The sequence below is a fragment of the Rhyacophila brunnea genome, unplaced genomic scaffold (genome assembly GCF_057557595.1).
Source record: "Rhyacophila brunnea isolate RB1 unplaced genomic scaffold, BYU_Rbru_1.0 scaffold_22, whole genome shotgun sequence".
In the NCBI taxonomy this organism is placed as follows: Eukaryota; Metazoa; Arthropoda; class Insecta; order Trichoptera; family Rhyacophilidae; genus Rhyacophila; species Rhyacophila brunnea.
Genome location: NW_028232882.1, coordinates 18,161,153 through 18,177,937, shown reverse-complemented (window position 1 = coordinate 18,177,937; position 16,785 = coordinate 18,161,153). Strand labels below are relative to the sequence as shown.

Here is a 16,785-nt window from a genome sequence, read left to right as displayed (position 1 = left end):
CTTATTATTAAAATTTAACATAACAACTAACACTTCGTCGAGTGATGCCTTATTATTCCCGTTCCGTTTTCGCTGTGTTAAATTTACGATTGGTAATTTGTAAAGAAATAATAGTGACGGTCGTATACTATTTTCCTCGTTTCTCTTTGGATTCAAATTATTAACACGGCGTAACTTTGAAACAGGTTTCGCGCTACTGTAGAATATCCTCTTTCCCGTTTATAAAATTGTTTGCGATTTTCAATGTTAATGTTTTCGAATTCATTCATATTTACTTTATTTGAACGGAAAGAATTGGCGTCACTTTGCGAAGCGTTATTTTTAAAACTAGAATGTACATTATTCTTACTAATGAACTTAAGTTTACAAGGCTCAGAAAGTGGGTCCTTAATTAACTTTGTATCCGTAATTAGAAGAATTTCCGGATGTTTTATTCGTATAATCTACACATTTCACTTCCAACAGGAACTCGGCGTTCACCCTTGACTCGAGGGTTGGCGACTGGTCCTGCTTCATCTCCTCGTGGTCGAGCCTGCGCCCGCACAGCTTCTTTGATTCCTCTCAGCTTGCGCGCCTTCTCAGCCCTCTTGTGAGGCTCCCTGGCCTCGCGTTTCCTTTTTCTCTCCTCACCGAACATCCCGTGGTCGACTAGGGTACACGACATGTTAGTGATACCCTAGGAAAATTGGCATTTTGCTCGCCGTTTTTCGTCGCGAGTGGGCCGTGGCCTCTACGAGCCCTCCTCGCTGGATACCGTCGATGATGTGTCTGGTCTCCATAGGTGGGATTTGTGCAGCCATTCGTCGTACTGGAGACGCGCTGGTGCTACGGTCTCCAGCACGACGCTAGGCGCGGTCAGCTCCGTATGTGGACTGTCTTCGAACACCAGAGGAGGGCTCTCCCGGTTTGATGTTGGAGACAGCACTTCTTCTTTGATAAGGGTCACGTCGGAGTCCACTTTTTAGTTAACCATTTCTTGGTTGTTCCGGCTCCTGGATCATAAACTTTTATTTAGCGTTCGCGGGCGTAAATTTTATTTCGCGGGTTCGGAAGAATCCATGCGATTCTTCGAGCTTCACGTTGCCAAGGCGCCATTGAGATCCCCGGGGTTCCAACGGCTAGCTCAGGTGTCCATCGAACCCCGGATTCACAAAAAAAAAGAAATTCAAACGGTTGGAGTATAAATAAAACACGGTCTTTCGTGCTCGTAACGTGGTCTTCTTATATTTTACATTTTCTTTAAACGTTTACATATTTTGTTTTAACAATAAGTTTCGCAGGTCCCATCCTATCGGAAAGGGGACGCTTACTAATTACTTTTTTCTTTTTCAAACTTCGCGTACCCACGCCATTCCAGCAAAAAGGACTCTCGTGATTGGCCAAATTTTATCGCGTGATCTTTGATTCGGCGAATCACGAGCCTGACCCTGGCGCAGGCGCGTCGAAATTTGGACGTTGCCGACAAGCGCGGCAAAATTTATTATATTTAAATACTTATATTTAGTCTTAAAATTATCGCTTTCATCCATCATCATTTATACTTTTTAAATTAAAAAAAATACTTACGTGGTTGAGCAAGGAATCAGATTAGATGTTTTATGAAGCCGTTTCTAGAGGTCAGGGTTACGTTTCGACTTGAGCTACTAAATGATTATTTTACACCGGGAGAAGCCCGCCTGTAACAGGGGTGTATCATTACCCAAGTCAACTAACTCTGTGATTCATATCAAAGGGTCGAAAATCCAAGCCTTGGTAGATACCTACACGGAGATAGTTTATTTATTCATAAAACATGAATTAACAAATGAATTATTTTTCACAATATGTGGATATTTCATGTGTTTAAATTGAAAATCAAAAAAGGTTCACGTTATTATCTGCAAAACGGAAGAGAGCAATAAATGTTAGGGAGCTTTCTTCAATAAAAACTGTATTTTTTATTATCAGACACATAGGATGTCTAGAAATGCATTGTTAGGAAAAAATATACCTAGATGTATTTCTAAGAAGAAATTTGGCTTACTGTGGGATCCATTTATATCAACATGTATGAATTATTAAAAATCAGGGGTAGTCAACAAGTGAAATCATTGTTTAATAGAAAGATTTTTTTTTTTAATATATTTATATACTAATTCACATCCCTCAATTTCAACACATTATTAACCGGAACGCCATATTAAATATTCTGATGAGGCTCGAGAATTTTACGAGACATCTCGCTATCAGGATTCCACGAGAAGGAACGGTAGATTCGAGGATTCCACAAGACAGAGCGGAATTGTCGAGGAATTCACGAACCGGATCAGCGGTCCGGGGCGTTCTGCTCCATTCAGAAGCGCTGCGTACAACGCACAGTAGAACCTCAAGTTTATTATTATCAACTTAACTTGAAACGTTATACCATCATATTGCTTCTCAGTACGACTTCCAAATTTAAACACAGCATATTTAACCATATTATGTTCTACTAAAATAACTAAAAATAATTACCAAAACACAAAAACAATAAATTTCATCAACACATGCTCGCAGTTATCAATATTTAGCGGCTACGTTTTCAATAAACATTTAATTCAGCCGTAGAAATTCTATCTTACTCTAACGCATAGGGCGGAGATATAAGCATGCCGAATGCTAACTCACTCGCACTTACGGTTCATTTTTGTTCAGGCTTTGAAGAGACCCTTAGTAATCAATCGAGTGGTAATAGTAAAGTTATGCATGATTATCAAAATCATGCAGACAAAAATAAATAAAAAAAAAAGCAGATAAAATATTTATATATAGGTTTTATTTACTTATATATATTTATTTATTTATTTTATAAACTTAAGTACCTATTTAATTAATAAATAAATATGACAAAAATGTATGATTTATTTTTCCCCTGGTTGTTCTGTTTTGTCACCGTTTTGTTTCTTCATGTTCTATTTCACTTGGTTAACAAAATACATACACCTATCGTGTTTTAGAAGTATTATAATATTGATCTAATAATAGTACTTACTCCCTTACTACGATCTATAATAGTAGAACTTAAAAATCTTATGTGTTGTTCTCTAAATTGTCTGAACCTTGGCATTCTTCTCAGTAACATCCTGTGGGGGTAGGCAGATCATGCGTTGTACATGAGTGACACATTATGAAGGGCGGTGAATATAAGAAAGAATATATAGTGCAACTTTTGAGAGTGGTGGTGAATTTCCATGAAGCAAAAGATGCTGTCGCTTATTAAAAAGTATTGGCATCTTTATTTGAAAATTAATAAAATCATAAAAAATCCTGACAACATAACTATTGTTGTATTGTAATACATATTTGTACAACCACTGTTTGAGAGTAGGTTTCGTGGAAATGTTCTAACTATTATCAATTTTACGTATAAAGATTTAAGAAAAATAATAAAATACGTATGTAGGGTGGGTATGAATTTGCAGACAATGTTAAAGTAAAAATGAAAAGGGACAGTATATTTAAGGGCGCCATTTTGCCTAGTGACGTCATCGCTTAGAACTAACAGTTATCCAATATGAATAAATTTTTAGTCGAAATCACAACCATGGCATTCTGAAAACGAAGAAGTATGGTTTCAATGTCAAAGAAAAACCGTAAATGATTACTTTAGTTCCACGGACCATATGGGTTTCCACAGAGTGAACTTACCGATTATACTTTAAAAAAACCAGTTTTTTTTATGACAATAGTTTTAAACATACATAATTTTGAAAAACACTTCTGAGAAAATATATTGTAACCAATAGAAAAAATCTTTTTGAAAAAAGTAAGGCACCCCGGCAGGGAATCGAATCCTGTATCTCATGGGTTTACGCCCCGTCCGTGCATTACCTCTATGCTATAAGGTGACATACGAATTGCGACAAATTTTAACTATTGACCTTTTTAATACCTACTCATCAGCGCTTTCCCAAATCAAGCTATTATATGTAATATAAGTTATATAAATTATGTATGTTCAATAATTAGAATGGTACATTCTTAAATCTTTATGAATTATTCGTTGAATAAAAGAAATAGTTAACAATAGTTTTAGTTTAATTTACTTGACCGATTTACTATTGACAATATCATAGAACTGAATTCTGGAAACCACTAAAATAAATTCATATTAACTTACACACGGATTAGAATTTAATATTATGTATTTTTCATATTCATTTCAGAAAGCAAACATGTTGATAATATTTACTTACATAACCCGAGTCTACATCGTTGGAAATGTACTTGCTTTGCTCAAAATTCTGGAACTCAATGAAATTCTACTATACTTGAAGGCAATATATTATTTACCTTACATTGTTCATGCTTGCTCTCATTTATTTATCCGCCATCTCACCCATTTGTAAAGTGGTGATTTTACTTGTGCGATGATCGCGGTGCGGTGGTGTTTTCGCTTATATGATCGCATTGCATTTGAATGCTCCGGAAACAGAACAGCAATTTCTATTTTTGTAAAATCTTGGCAAGACAACAACAATATATACTTTCTTTCTTATTATGCATGCAATCATCGCATGCACAAGTAAAAGCACTGCCATTTGAACATATGCAATCAATCGCATAAGTAAAATAAGTCAACCTTTAAGAATCACAAAATAAAAACAAAGATTTTATAAAATGACATCCTATTTTAGTGTAACCCATCCAAAGGTATCTCATTTTATCATTATTATATACAATAATAAATATATATATACAGTCGGTCCTCATGGTCCAGTACCTGTGTTAGGCACTGGGTTCTCACATGTGGGCTCTGTCTTCCGATTCCTGGTGAGGTCACAATACATTTAAGTATGTGGTTTTCTCTAAGCCTGGAGTGTTCATGTGAACATTTCGATTCTACTACTGCACTGCTGTTTCACTACACTACTGTCATTGGGCCCCATGGCCTGTGTATTGTTAAAAAGAAGGTAGATTAAATATTATATATTTTTAATTGGAAAAAAAACAGATTTTGCTCGATTACAATTGGAACCAATTGAAATCTGGCAAGCTCAGTGTTGTGTTACCGGAGCTTGTATGAATTTGCAGCACCAGTGGTGTACATACTGCGATAAAAGTTCGAAAAATTCGTGGCACAAGAAAAGGTAAAAATAAGTTATCGACCACAATGGATTTAAAATTCACCGGTGAAAAAATTTTCGCATGAGAAAAGTTGAAAAAGGGTCACACACGGATTCGGCCGGCAGAAAATTTGGGTCAAATAAGTTAAAAGAGAATTATTAAAGATATTTATTTATTCAAGAAAAAAAATAAACCAACATTTAATTCTGAAGGAAAAAAATATTCTTGAATTCGAGACTTCCTCGAGAAACGAAAAAATGTCGAGAAATCACAAGCTCCATCTCTATGCAGGACCAAAGATATCATTATTTGGTAAATGAATAATTTTCAACAATAATGAGACATTGATACATCTTGTGAAATACAGCTACTAATGAGATTGTTTATTTACTTTTGCAAAATAAAATATATATGACTGTTGTATTCAAAATCTTCTCAAGGCACAGCTTTTTTTCCTTACTTGTGTGACTATACTAGGTTATATGGTGAGAGAATGACCTTCATCCAGCAGCGGATAGATGACTCAGAGGTAATAATAGATGCAAGTCTGACATGAGCTATGGGCAGCGTCCAGCGGTAGGTAAACATTTTTGTCCTTAACAAATCGTCGCTATAGGATTGGTTTGTCGAATATCCGTTTTTGTTGAGAAATCGATCTTTTAATGCAGAATGATTATTTGTATCTAAATGGACCAGAACCATCCGTTTCTTTAAATCGCTTGTAATGAATACATGATTCATATACTGTAAAAACAACAATTTTAATACCATGTGTTATAGTACATATGTATTTAAATATAGGATAATGAACTTTGTTTTTCGTGTCCTGAACATTTGACATTTGGTCTATTCGACAAACCAATCCTACAGCGACGAAATGTCAAGTGACGCACGAAGATAACTAGACTGATTCCAGACCATCAGACTTTCCAATTCTTCCGGCCGCCAATCTTTATCTCAATCGGTTTGGCATAATAGAATCCATGCATGCTTATATGACAAATCGCAGGATGTCGATCACACCCTCTGGGGGCGTCCTTACATTTCCATTGAAAGGGAATAATAGTAAATTGTTTAACATGCATAATTCTGAAAACACTCATGAGAAAATATAGCCAATAGAAAAAAACTTTTTTCAAAAAAAGTAAGACACCCAGCGAATCGAACCAGCGTCTCTTGGGTTTCGCACGCACCCTGTGCATTACCACTATGCTACGACTGCCATGCTTAATTGTGACAAACTTTAACTATTGCTTTTTTAGTAATACCTGCTCATTAGTGCTCTTCAAATTGAGTTACGGTAGGCGATCGATTTTTGTATTCTAAATGTAAGTATTTATTACCTACTTCAATTACTAATCGACGTCATGGATCTCTCCAATATTTTCTGTTGCAACTTACTTGAACTTGCTAATAATTTTAATTAACCATTTCTATTATTCAACGAATAATTCACAAGATTTAAGAATGTACCATTCTAATATTGAACATACATAATTCTGAGAACACTCATGAGAAAATATAGCCAATAGAAAAAAATCTTTTTTGAAAAATGGGTCTTACTTTTTTTGAAAAAAGATTTTTTCTATTGGCTATATTTTGTCATGAGTGTTTTCAGAATTATATATGTTCAATAATTAGAATGGTACATTCTTAAATCTCGTGAATTATTCGTTGAATAAAAGAAATAGTTAAGAAAATTGTTTATTTGTCTATGGGTAAGAACTTTTCGAGAAGACGAAAAAAGTCAGTTCGACCCTCTTCGAAAAAATTCTCAGTTTACAAAAAGTTTTCAGTGTTTTAGGGTGAGTGAGGTTCATTTCAGTCTTGATTATCTGGATTAAATCAGAATATGAATCACCTGCTTCCTAGGGTGCATGCCAACTTGTTCCTGGGACACTCTTGGCACAATTTTCTGTTCGGTTAAAGATTGCTGCTGTATATACACAACATGCCTGATAACTAGTCTCCTCAGGAAAAATAGTGCAGCAATAACTTTTAACTGTAAGAGCAAATGGAAGATGGGTTTTGGATAAATAGACAATGTTATGCATTTATAATCAGGCGACGTGTACACAAAGTGAGTCAATTACATTAAAAAAATTGCCTTTTCTAAATATGTGTGCCATTAGTAGAACAGTTAGTTACATTTAGTCGTGGCATTGTAAACACCATGACTAAATATGAAGCTACTCTAAAACTTCGATGAAGATTTTTGACTAGTTAAGCTTACTGATTTATTGACAGATGGCGTTGATAACTTTTGCGTATGTCGTTTGACCTGTTGTAGCATTAACACTGTCCAAAATAATGAAATAAAATAACAAAATGAAGGCAAATGAAACATTTATTTTCATTCCAATAATATAATAATAACCATTATGTTTTCAAAAGCGGTTTTCTAACGTTTAACATGAGTTTTGTAATCTAGTTTCCTCAAAGGTATTTCTAATATATAAAACATGTTAATATTTTGAAAGCAATCCAATCATGCATGAAAATTTTTCCCGCTCAAGATTTGTGAGAAGACCGTAAATGCTACGCAAATGATGTGTCCACGTCAGTATTTTCAATAAAACATTATACAATGAACACTTTTTCAGTACATCAATCATTGCCCGATGCATTTACGCAACATACCCAGCAACACGTTTATCTTCCACTCTGCAAAATCGTTCACACCGTAATATATTTTTATAATATATAATAATCAATTTTGAGACATTGCACGCCTTTTATATCTAAGATGTCTAACCTTTATTATATATGTTACACGAAAAATATATATATATATTTATACCTCAATGATTTTATTTTTGGGCTTCAATCACTTTACATTTCTATAAATAATAATAATACAACAAACAGCCTTTGATGAAATATAAGAGTCAATGCGGTTAAATATTGTGAGGTTACGTATTCAATATTTTTAAACCCTTAAACTGTAGATTTTTACAGGTGTTACAAACCATGAAGAGATTGGATACAAATATCTAAGGAAAAATAATATGAATATCAGGATGGAATTCTCTTATATTAATCTTACTTAAATATGTCAAGAGACACTTTAAATACAAAACTGACTGGGACATACATTCTGTTTAATTATTATAAGGCCATATTGAATACTCGAGTTGATAAAGAAATAAACATGCCCTAAAATGTGATATAAACTATCGTGAAATCGAAAAGATCCATTGGTAAATTGTTGATCATTATATATCGACCCATCTACAGCAAAAGGGTTAAAAAAAAAAACTAAAAACAGTCAAGAATTAATTAAAAATAATTGTTTAGTTGAATAACAATTGCGATTTTTTACTTATAATCTTAAAGGCATTTTAATATTGGTGAAAAGTATTTACATTTCATTTTATATAATAAAAAAAAATATTAGGTACATTTCACTGAGGCTTTGATGTAATATAATGTGATTAACTCAGAGGTTAGTTGTGTTTTTATAGGAAGCGGTGATAATCAAAAATATTTATCTGTTTCAAAATAAATCACTTCACGTAGCTAACCACTATGTACTATGCATCATTATTTAAATTAACACTTTTAAAAAATTATTGATAATATTACATTTTATATTATGAATTCGTTTTTAAAAAAAATATACACCAGTGTAGAAAGAAGCATTAAAATATTAATCAAGTCAAAAGTGTGAAATGGTTTAAAAAGAAATAAATATAATCGATATAATTTGAAATTTGTTACGTTTCGGTTAACATCATTGGTAAAATTAACAAGCGGAAAATGTTTTTTTTTCATTAACAATAATAATTATTAAACAATTCATTTGGATAACTTTACTGTTAATTTTAATGCATGTTTGAACTACTAGGTATTCGAAATATTAGACAAATAAGATTCTCATATTTATAAATAATCTTTTAGTCATCGTCGTATACTAATTAATAATTAATAACGGTGTGCTGAGAAACGAAAACTTGACCGATCGATCGATCGCAGGAAACATTTTGACCGGTGAATCTTAATAGTATACATAAAAAATACTACAAACAAGAAAATTTAATTAAAAAATACTGTCCAAATGCAATTTGTTTTGAACTCACAAGGTACAGAATAATTTACTATTTTCTAGGAGTTCGAATGTCTTCATATCGGAGACAAATTCTAACGCTCCTTTATAAAAAAAAGTTGTCAACAAGTTGTACTTTATGGCAGCTGTCTTTATATTGAAATAAATTCAACAGGACACAATTCGTAGGTCCAGAACATTCTTTCTCACCCTTCGAAAGGCACCTATCAGTAATGAAGAGTTTCAAATATTTCCTGATAAAATTAAAATAAAATGCTTCAGAAACTAGGCTACTCAAATTGTATGTATACCTATTATCATATTCTATTCTCCTCGATAGTACAACATTTATTTTAAATGGATTAAGGATTTTAGAAATCACAAAATATGCCTATGAACACCGTAGGTTTGTCCGCGACGCGTGAACTGCCGTCCGTATCCGTACAATGTCGCCGGAACGAGATTTTATAAATGTATATTTAAATATATTACACGATAAGGGGCTATTTCATTATTTTTTCTGCGTACGAAATATAATAATATATTGAGTTAAAAATCAACAACACCGAAAAGAATGCAATATATTCGAACGATTGCATTAAATACAATGCAAAAATATTTTAGAGATATATTTTATTTTGTTCATTAATAATTGATTTATCATAAATATTATTTCTTTTTTTTTAAGTTACGCCTATAAATCATGTTATCGATAACTATTCCTAATATATTATAGTAAACAAGAGATGGCATTGTGACTTATAGGATATCTGCGGATTGTAAAATATTACTATTACCTACTATTGCAGATGTTGATTCCATGGAGGTACACAAGCTATCATTACTCTGCCACTATATGGTGGGTGCATAGTACATATATTACGAGGCTGTCAGTTTCAAGGTCGGTAACCTACATATTCCGCCAGTTTGCGATATTCACAAAGATCGCAAATAGAATATTTTCTCTTTGCAAACATATTACATAGAAAACAGTTAGAAAAAGCAAACTTAAATGTCCATATCGTTAATATTAAATAATGATTCATGAAATATTAAAAATGGTGACTGACGATTAAATATCTACGATTTTCCAATCAATCTCCGGTTTAATTCTATTTACTTAGCAAACGCAGCAGGCTTTGATATTTTATAAATGAATAATTATACATACGATAGAAAAGTACATACCGAATTAGAATCAATAAAAATATCAAAACAAGTAAAAATGGAGTTTACTGACTTTGAAACTAATGTTCACGAAGTGAAAGTATAATGTGCCGTAAGTATTGTCTTTTCTCTGCGCCATCCTGTATATTCCAGTGGACGTAAGTCAAAGTGATTTAGCAAAGCCACTTAAAACGCAACTAACTTAAACCGCGACCCAGATCCTGTATCAATATTTATACAAAACGCCTTCTCCTCGTGACAGTCGAATACCTCCATGGTTGAACTCACGTTTTGGTAAATTTTGATAGCTAATACTATAAACATTATTATTAGTTTACCACCAGACGGTGTTTGCATAAGTTACGAAAATTCAATTGAATCATATTCACTCGATACGATTTTAATTATTTTAAAGGGTACGTATGATAACAGGGACAGGGCATGGTCAATTGTTATGTAATATATTTTTCCTAACAATTTCACATCAACAACTTACAATCTAAAACTTAAATATACATACGTAGCTTAAAATGATCAAAATTAATGATTATGTATACACTATTTTTTAGACTGAATAACTAACTAACTACAAGAGTACAACTTTACAGTTTTTCTTTCCTATTATTATACACTTTTCAAATAAAATTATATGTGTAAAGTGAAATCGTGCCACACGTAACAATTAAATAAAGAAGATTAAATTTACAACATGTTGCATTAGAATTAGCATTTATTTGAACAGTGGATTGACATTTTGTTATCTCGGGGATGTTCCCAATTATACCTGTAAAATATGTCAGAACATTATTCATTAAAAAAAAAAACAATTTATCAATAATCAAAACATACCACTGTATAATAATAAGCTTATAATAATATATTACAACAATTTACAGAATCATAAATTAACCGTTATAATTTTTTGACTCCTAGTTTATACAATTTAAAAAAATCAAAATTAATCCATCAACTATCGGTTCCACATTAGTTTAAATCAACTAGTGGTTTTGATATTCAAGTATAATAATACAGTATAACCCCTATTTTACGTTTTTTAAGGGACTGAAGAAAAAAAACCTAATTGGAGGGAAAATGTAAAAGGGGGTTATTGAAAAAAAGGACATTTAAATTTTATGTTTCTAAAAAAATAACGTTTTATTAAAAAACAACATTCAATTAAAATTTTTATTGAAAAATCGTTCGAATGTCACGACCCAATCATTGTCAAGTGCGCGTAACTCGCATATTTTGAATATTTCCGACGTAAATCGCGGGAAAGAAAAACGTAATTGCGGGTATTAAATGTACTGAAATACATCGGGACTGAAAAAAATACACGCAATTGCCGGGAAAACGTGAATTCCGGGCACATAAAAACGAGGTTATACTGTATATAAGCCAAGGATAGGTAAGTAATTTATTTGATGTTTTCATTTCTAAATAACACAACTTCAGATTCCAGCGCATGTAATTTCATTGTCAATTTCTTACAAGAGAACGGTTAAAAAGAAGACATGGGATAGTACGTGAAATAACTAACAATAAATAAATATAAATCTGCAAAAATACATTTAAATTTCCTATTTATAATTCCGTTTTTTTTTTTGTAATGCAGCCGTAGAAATATGACAGTAAACCAAATATTTTTAAGTGGCCATAGCTCGAAAGCTATGACAAAGAAGAAAACAAATGCAAAAACTTATATTACATATTATGTACGCTATTAAAAACAAAAAAAAAAAATTCCATTAAAAATCGACTCTGTTTAAGGCTGGTATACACAGTGACAAGAAGTAAAATGGTAAAGTTGATCCATTGCCATGTAATAGTTTCGATCGATTCGATTCTCAACGCTCGACGCATTTATTGTTTTCAATTGCAGTTTCGCTTTATCGGTACCACACACTAAGTAGATTATATTATTATTGTATTTCAATTGAAATGACAAAAGCAACAAATAGATGATGATGATTGCCTTTAGAATTCACTTCACAACTGTTAAAATTCGATTAAATAAACCGGGGCAGATAAGATATTAACTATCACATGGTGTTTAATTTGCAATTACATATTTCAAAATGTCCGTGTATAAAAAGCAAACGTGCCACAGACAACCTTAATTCTGCACCCTCTATATTAAACGAGATAATCTGGCATAAAGCTTTTATTTTACAAATACATCTCTGGTCAGACTGGGGTGATTAAAAAAATTCATTATACTACTATAGAATAATATATTACATATACATAAATACACGTGTTGCCATGTGCTGATTTCTTTTATAATAATTAGTTATATTGATGAACAACTTTCGTAATTTAAGATAAATCTACGGAGGAAATAAGCAATGACTGAAAAAAATGTATAATTTTTGTATATTAAAAGATCTACCGTAACTGTACTGTAATTTATATCAAAAAGTAACAAATTTTACATTTTGTACATCAAATTCATATTATTATTATGATCACTCTGTAAAGGTACCAAAAACGTTTTACCAAAAGATTTCATATAATTCTAAGCAACAATTTTTTTTTTTTTCATAAACTAAAATTTTGAATCAAATAAACGTATTTTCATTTGTCTGTTACAGTAAAACCACAATTTTACGATTTTAGAGTATAGGGGTATTGTAAATTAATTTTTTTTTTTATCATAAATCCTACAAATAAAAAAAGACAGGAAGGAACATACTGATTCATCGCAGTATAAAAACTGAAGCAAACAGTATAAAACAGTAGCAAAAATCATACAAATTGGTTTGGAGCATATTATGTATGTCAATATGTTATTTCACCCCTTTTCGAGAATGTTCTTTTCTTTTAAACCGACGTTATTTTGCGGAGACATAATAAAACGGGACTACAGAAACTACACATAAATAGCAGGAAAATGAGAATTCCGGGCATGTAAATTGAGGATTCCATTATTAAAAAAAAGATGATTTTCTGAATCAACAGTTATATTGTTGAATGCCACAAACGCAGAGAATAGTATCACATCCTGTAATGCAGTGGTTTCCAAACATTATGTTACTACGCCGCCATATTTTGTAATGTATTTTTTACACTAAATTGAATACACAAGCAATAAAGAATTAAATTTTTCGCACCCCAGCTTGGAAACCGCTGCTGTAATGTTAATTAGGTTTACAATCTGCATAAAATAAATGGCTGCTTGACAACTGAACACAAGGAAATACAGTTTCAATACAATATTTATGTTCACATGTGACAATGCTATATTATGTACTTGAAATATTTTTAACAGTGGTCGACTTAATGGCAATACATTTTATTATTTTTTTTTAACAAATTTTACTTTGTATTGTAAAAACACATCATATTCGATTCGGCCCGATCAAAGCAATGTTTTCTTTACAGAGTATCAAAAAAAAAATCTACTATCAAAACATTAATCAGCTTGAAAGTTGTAAAATTTCATGAAACATATTTTTACAATACACGATAAAAATCGTGACCGATAAATTGAGAAAAGTAGATTTTTAATAATTATCGAAAATAATAAATAAAACATATCGAAAAATCAACTGGTCAATATGATTTTCTGGTCACAGTTAATTTCGGGGGTTCTGTTATATCGCTATAACATTTTTTTTTAAAGTAAAAATAATTATGAATAAAAAATTAAAAAACAATCGAGGGTGGCATGTGAAAAACGCAGAAAACTTGGAACAACTCGGTGACGATTTTTAACATTAGATATTTATGTACCCGGCAGAGAATCTATTTCACACCAATGATCACTCGACGGATTTCACACTATCAGCCATTTGTAAAAATAAAAAAATTCGCATAAACAGGATGACATTAACAAATGGGTTTCAAACGAGTGAAGTTTTTCTATAAAAAAAAAAAACAACATTTTAAGAGAAAGATATAGCCGGTGGATTAAAGTACAAAATGTCTATTAAAATTATTTTTTTTTATCTAGTAGTTGATACTAATTAGGCCGGTATTAGACTATAAAAGATGTTTTATAGTATTTCTTTTAAGAGCATTCATTTATAAAACACTAGAGGCATACTGCGTAAAATATTTTATAAAAGTTTAAAAATGAATGTCAGCTTGTACGTTTATGTTTCCAGTCTTGTATTTCTATTTTTGTAATCTGGATGGCGATTATTATATACATATTTTCATTTATTCTTTGTGTTCTACGATCAATAATTTTGTTGGATAATTTTTAGCCATCTTCCATATGAAACAAGCTGTTAAAAGTGACAAAACGGTGACCCAGTGCTGCCATGTTTACTGAAAATTAAACCGCACAAAAACTTCAAAATATGTTTGTTGATCCCAATTTCGTCCAAGGAATCTTCAGCAAAAATTTCAGCACTCTAGAGCCTGCCATTTCGGAGCTTTTGAATCCCAGACAAACTATTTTATAGTATAGATTCTTCAAGATATTTGTCAAAGATCTGTTTTAGTCTAATACCAACCTTACAATGGTTTTTAAATATCAGATGTCGAGGAATATAAAATATCAATAAATTATTGAATATTATAACCATAAAACAAAGGTCAGAAACATATTTATTGACACGGCAAACGAGGGTACGAAGTCAGTTACAAATGGCTGCAATAAAACCCATCCCACACGGCAAATGTCTATGGTTCAGCGGTCTCAGTAGTCGTTGCGGTCGTCGTGGCGATGGTAACGCACCCGTTTGATGTTGTGGGGGGAAGGTGAGGAGGAGGGAGGCACTTCGATGATGAGGTCGCCCTCCCCTCCGTCTTCACCACAGCTGTCCTCACCGCCTGAGTAAGAGCGCTTCATCGCCCCACTGTCAGTTGTCACGTAGGTTCCACTGCAAGAGAAATGACACTCGGTAAGTCAATGCTCAATATAACATTGTTGCGGGACTGGATTATTTCACTGGTACGTGTCAGAAATATATAAATAGTAGTTGTTGAAAATCAGTTTTTTTATCAGTGCACGTGTTTTAGTCATATCTGTTTTAACAGAAATTAGCACTCCGTGTCCCGGCCTGTGTCCAGAATTTTTTATGTATGTGGATCTGGAGAAGCCCGAATCAGTATCAAGCTGACAAATAGTAAGGGTTGATTGCAAAAATAAATAATAATAAACCGGCAGCGCTGTACTTGTTTGGCGCCAAAATTTAATAACGGCAACGGCGCATTCTTGTCGAATCCTTTTAGCGTAAAAATCATCGCCTAAAAGTGATGCGAGACCGCTCGTAGTGTCAAATGATTGCAGCGGCAGGATCGAAAGACCAACGATCTTGCGCCGAAGCAGCCATTTTGAAAACAGGAGAATCGATTTATCATCGAACAGTAAACATGTTCATACCGCAGCTCTAAAATAATTTTACAAATATGTAGTCTTATAGTAATATTAACAAAATAAAAATCACCGTTTTCGACAATTCCAGTTTTATTTGTTCACCTCCCAAGCCCCAAAGTATCCCAGACGATGACGATAAACAGTATACCGCCAGGAAGCAAGAGAAATGCATCTCACACCAACACATTTTGATGGGAGATGGCAGTACCTACATTAACCCGGCCGGCGCCGATGTCACACACCTTGTACAAATCGGCCAAATTCGCAATGCGCATGTGTATAAATCGATGCCACCGCGTCCATATTTATCATACGGGACTGATTTTTTCACGTAAATTTGGCCTGATTTGTCCTTCTCCTGCCACCTATGACATATTTTAAAAGCATTGGTTCTAAATATAAAATAATCACCAAAGTTTCGAACCAATTCGTACGGCCAAGTTTTGCCGGTCGACAGAAATCAGTTTGAACTGCGCGCCGCGACTGCGCAGTATACAACAGACTTTCAACCGAGCGGGCCATTGCGCGGGATTGTATTTATCGCATACAAGTTGAATATTTACCGCAATCGTTGATAAATACTTTTTTTGCTGTCTGGTGTACTTATCACATTAAAACTGGCATGATTAACTATTGAACGTATGATTTTATTTTATCGCGATTTTTAAAATACTTTTTGTACTGTCTACCGTGTCCCATTTTAGTGAATGTGAAAATTAATACTGATATCAATAACTATGGTGTGTGAGTTTAATGGTTTCTGTGATTTGGCGTTTCTTAATACTGTAGTTAAACATTTTAAAAACATTTCATAGTTTTATAGTGCGTAAATATGGAGGAAGAAAATGTGCGTACTAATGAGGAATTGGACTCAGATTATGACATGTCGGAAGAGGAATTGGAACAACATGAGACTGATCATGATGTTGACGATACGGACTCTGACGAGCCAATTGAATTTTTGCGGTCATGGAGAACTGGTCCGTATATTCCAATAGTTCACGAATTCAATGATTGTCGATCTGGCGTGACATCGAACGACTTGGACGAATCCTCTCCCGAATGTCTTTTCTTTGAACATTTTTTGAATAAAAATATAATGTCGGAAATAGTGAACCAAACGAATACATTTTTTAATCATTCGTACAGTGCGGGAGAC

The 16,785-nt window shown here is 32.9% G+C and overlaps 3 protein-coding genes across 4 annotated transcripts in view; 1 reads left to right on the top strand and 2 right to left on the bottom strand.

The window, feature by feature from the left end:
* Window positions 1–4,408, bottom strand: part of LOC147070137 (cytochrome P450 4g15-like) — a 44,077-nt gene extending 39,669 nt beyond the window's left edge. Inside the window, exon 1 of the mRNA XM_085949558.1 lies at window positions 4,317–4,408. Within this exon, the coding sequence (XP_085805684.1) occupies window positions 4,317–4,337 (21 nt within the window). The 5' untranslated portion in view covers window positions 4,338–4,408. The remainder of the gene's footprint in view (window positions 1–4,316) is intronic.
* LOC147070136 (membrane-bound acylglycerophosphatidylinositol O-acyltransferase frj-like) overlaps window positions 1–4,635 on the top strand; it is a 48,322-nt gene extending 43,687 nt beyond the window's left edge. For both annotated transcript variants that reach the window (XM_085949556.1, XM_085949555.1), the window contains one exon: window positions 4,185–4,635. In XM_085949556.1, the coding sequence (XP_085805682.1) occupies window positions 4,185–4,367 (183 nt within the window). In that variant the 3' untranslated portion in view covers window positions 4,368–4,635. The remainder of the gene's footprint in view (window positions 1–4,184) is intronic.
* A 2,779-nt stretch (window positions 4,636–7,414) lies between these two features.
* Window positions 7,415–16,785, bottom strand: part of FoxK (forkhead box K) — a 99,992-nt gene continuing 90,621 nt past the window's right edge. The window contains exon 9 of the mRNA XM_085950064.1: window positions 7,415–15,129. Coding sequence (XP_085806190.1) covers window positions 14,946–15,129 — 184 coding nt within the window. The 3' untranslated portion in view covers window positions 7,415–14,945. The remainder of the gene's footprint in view (window positions 15,130–16,785) is intronic.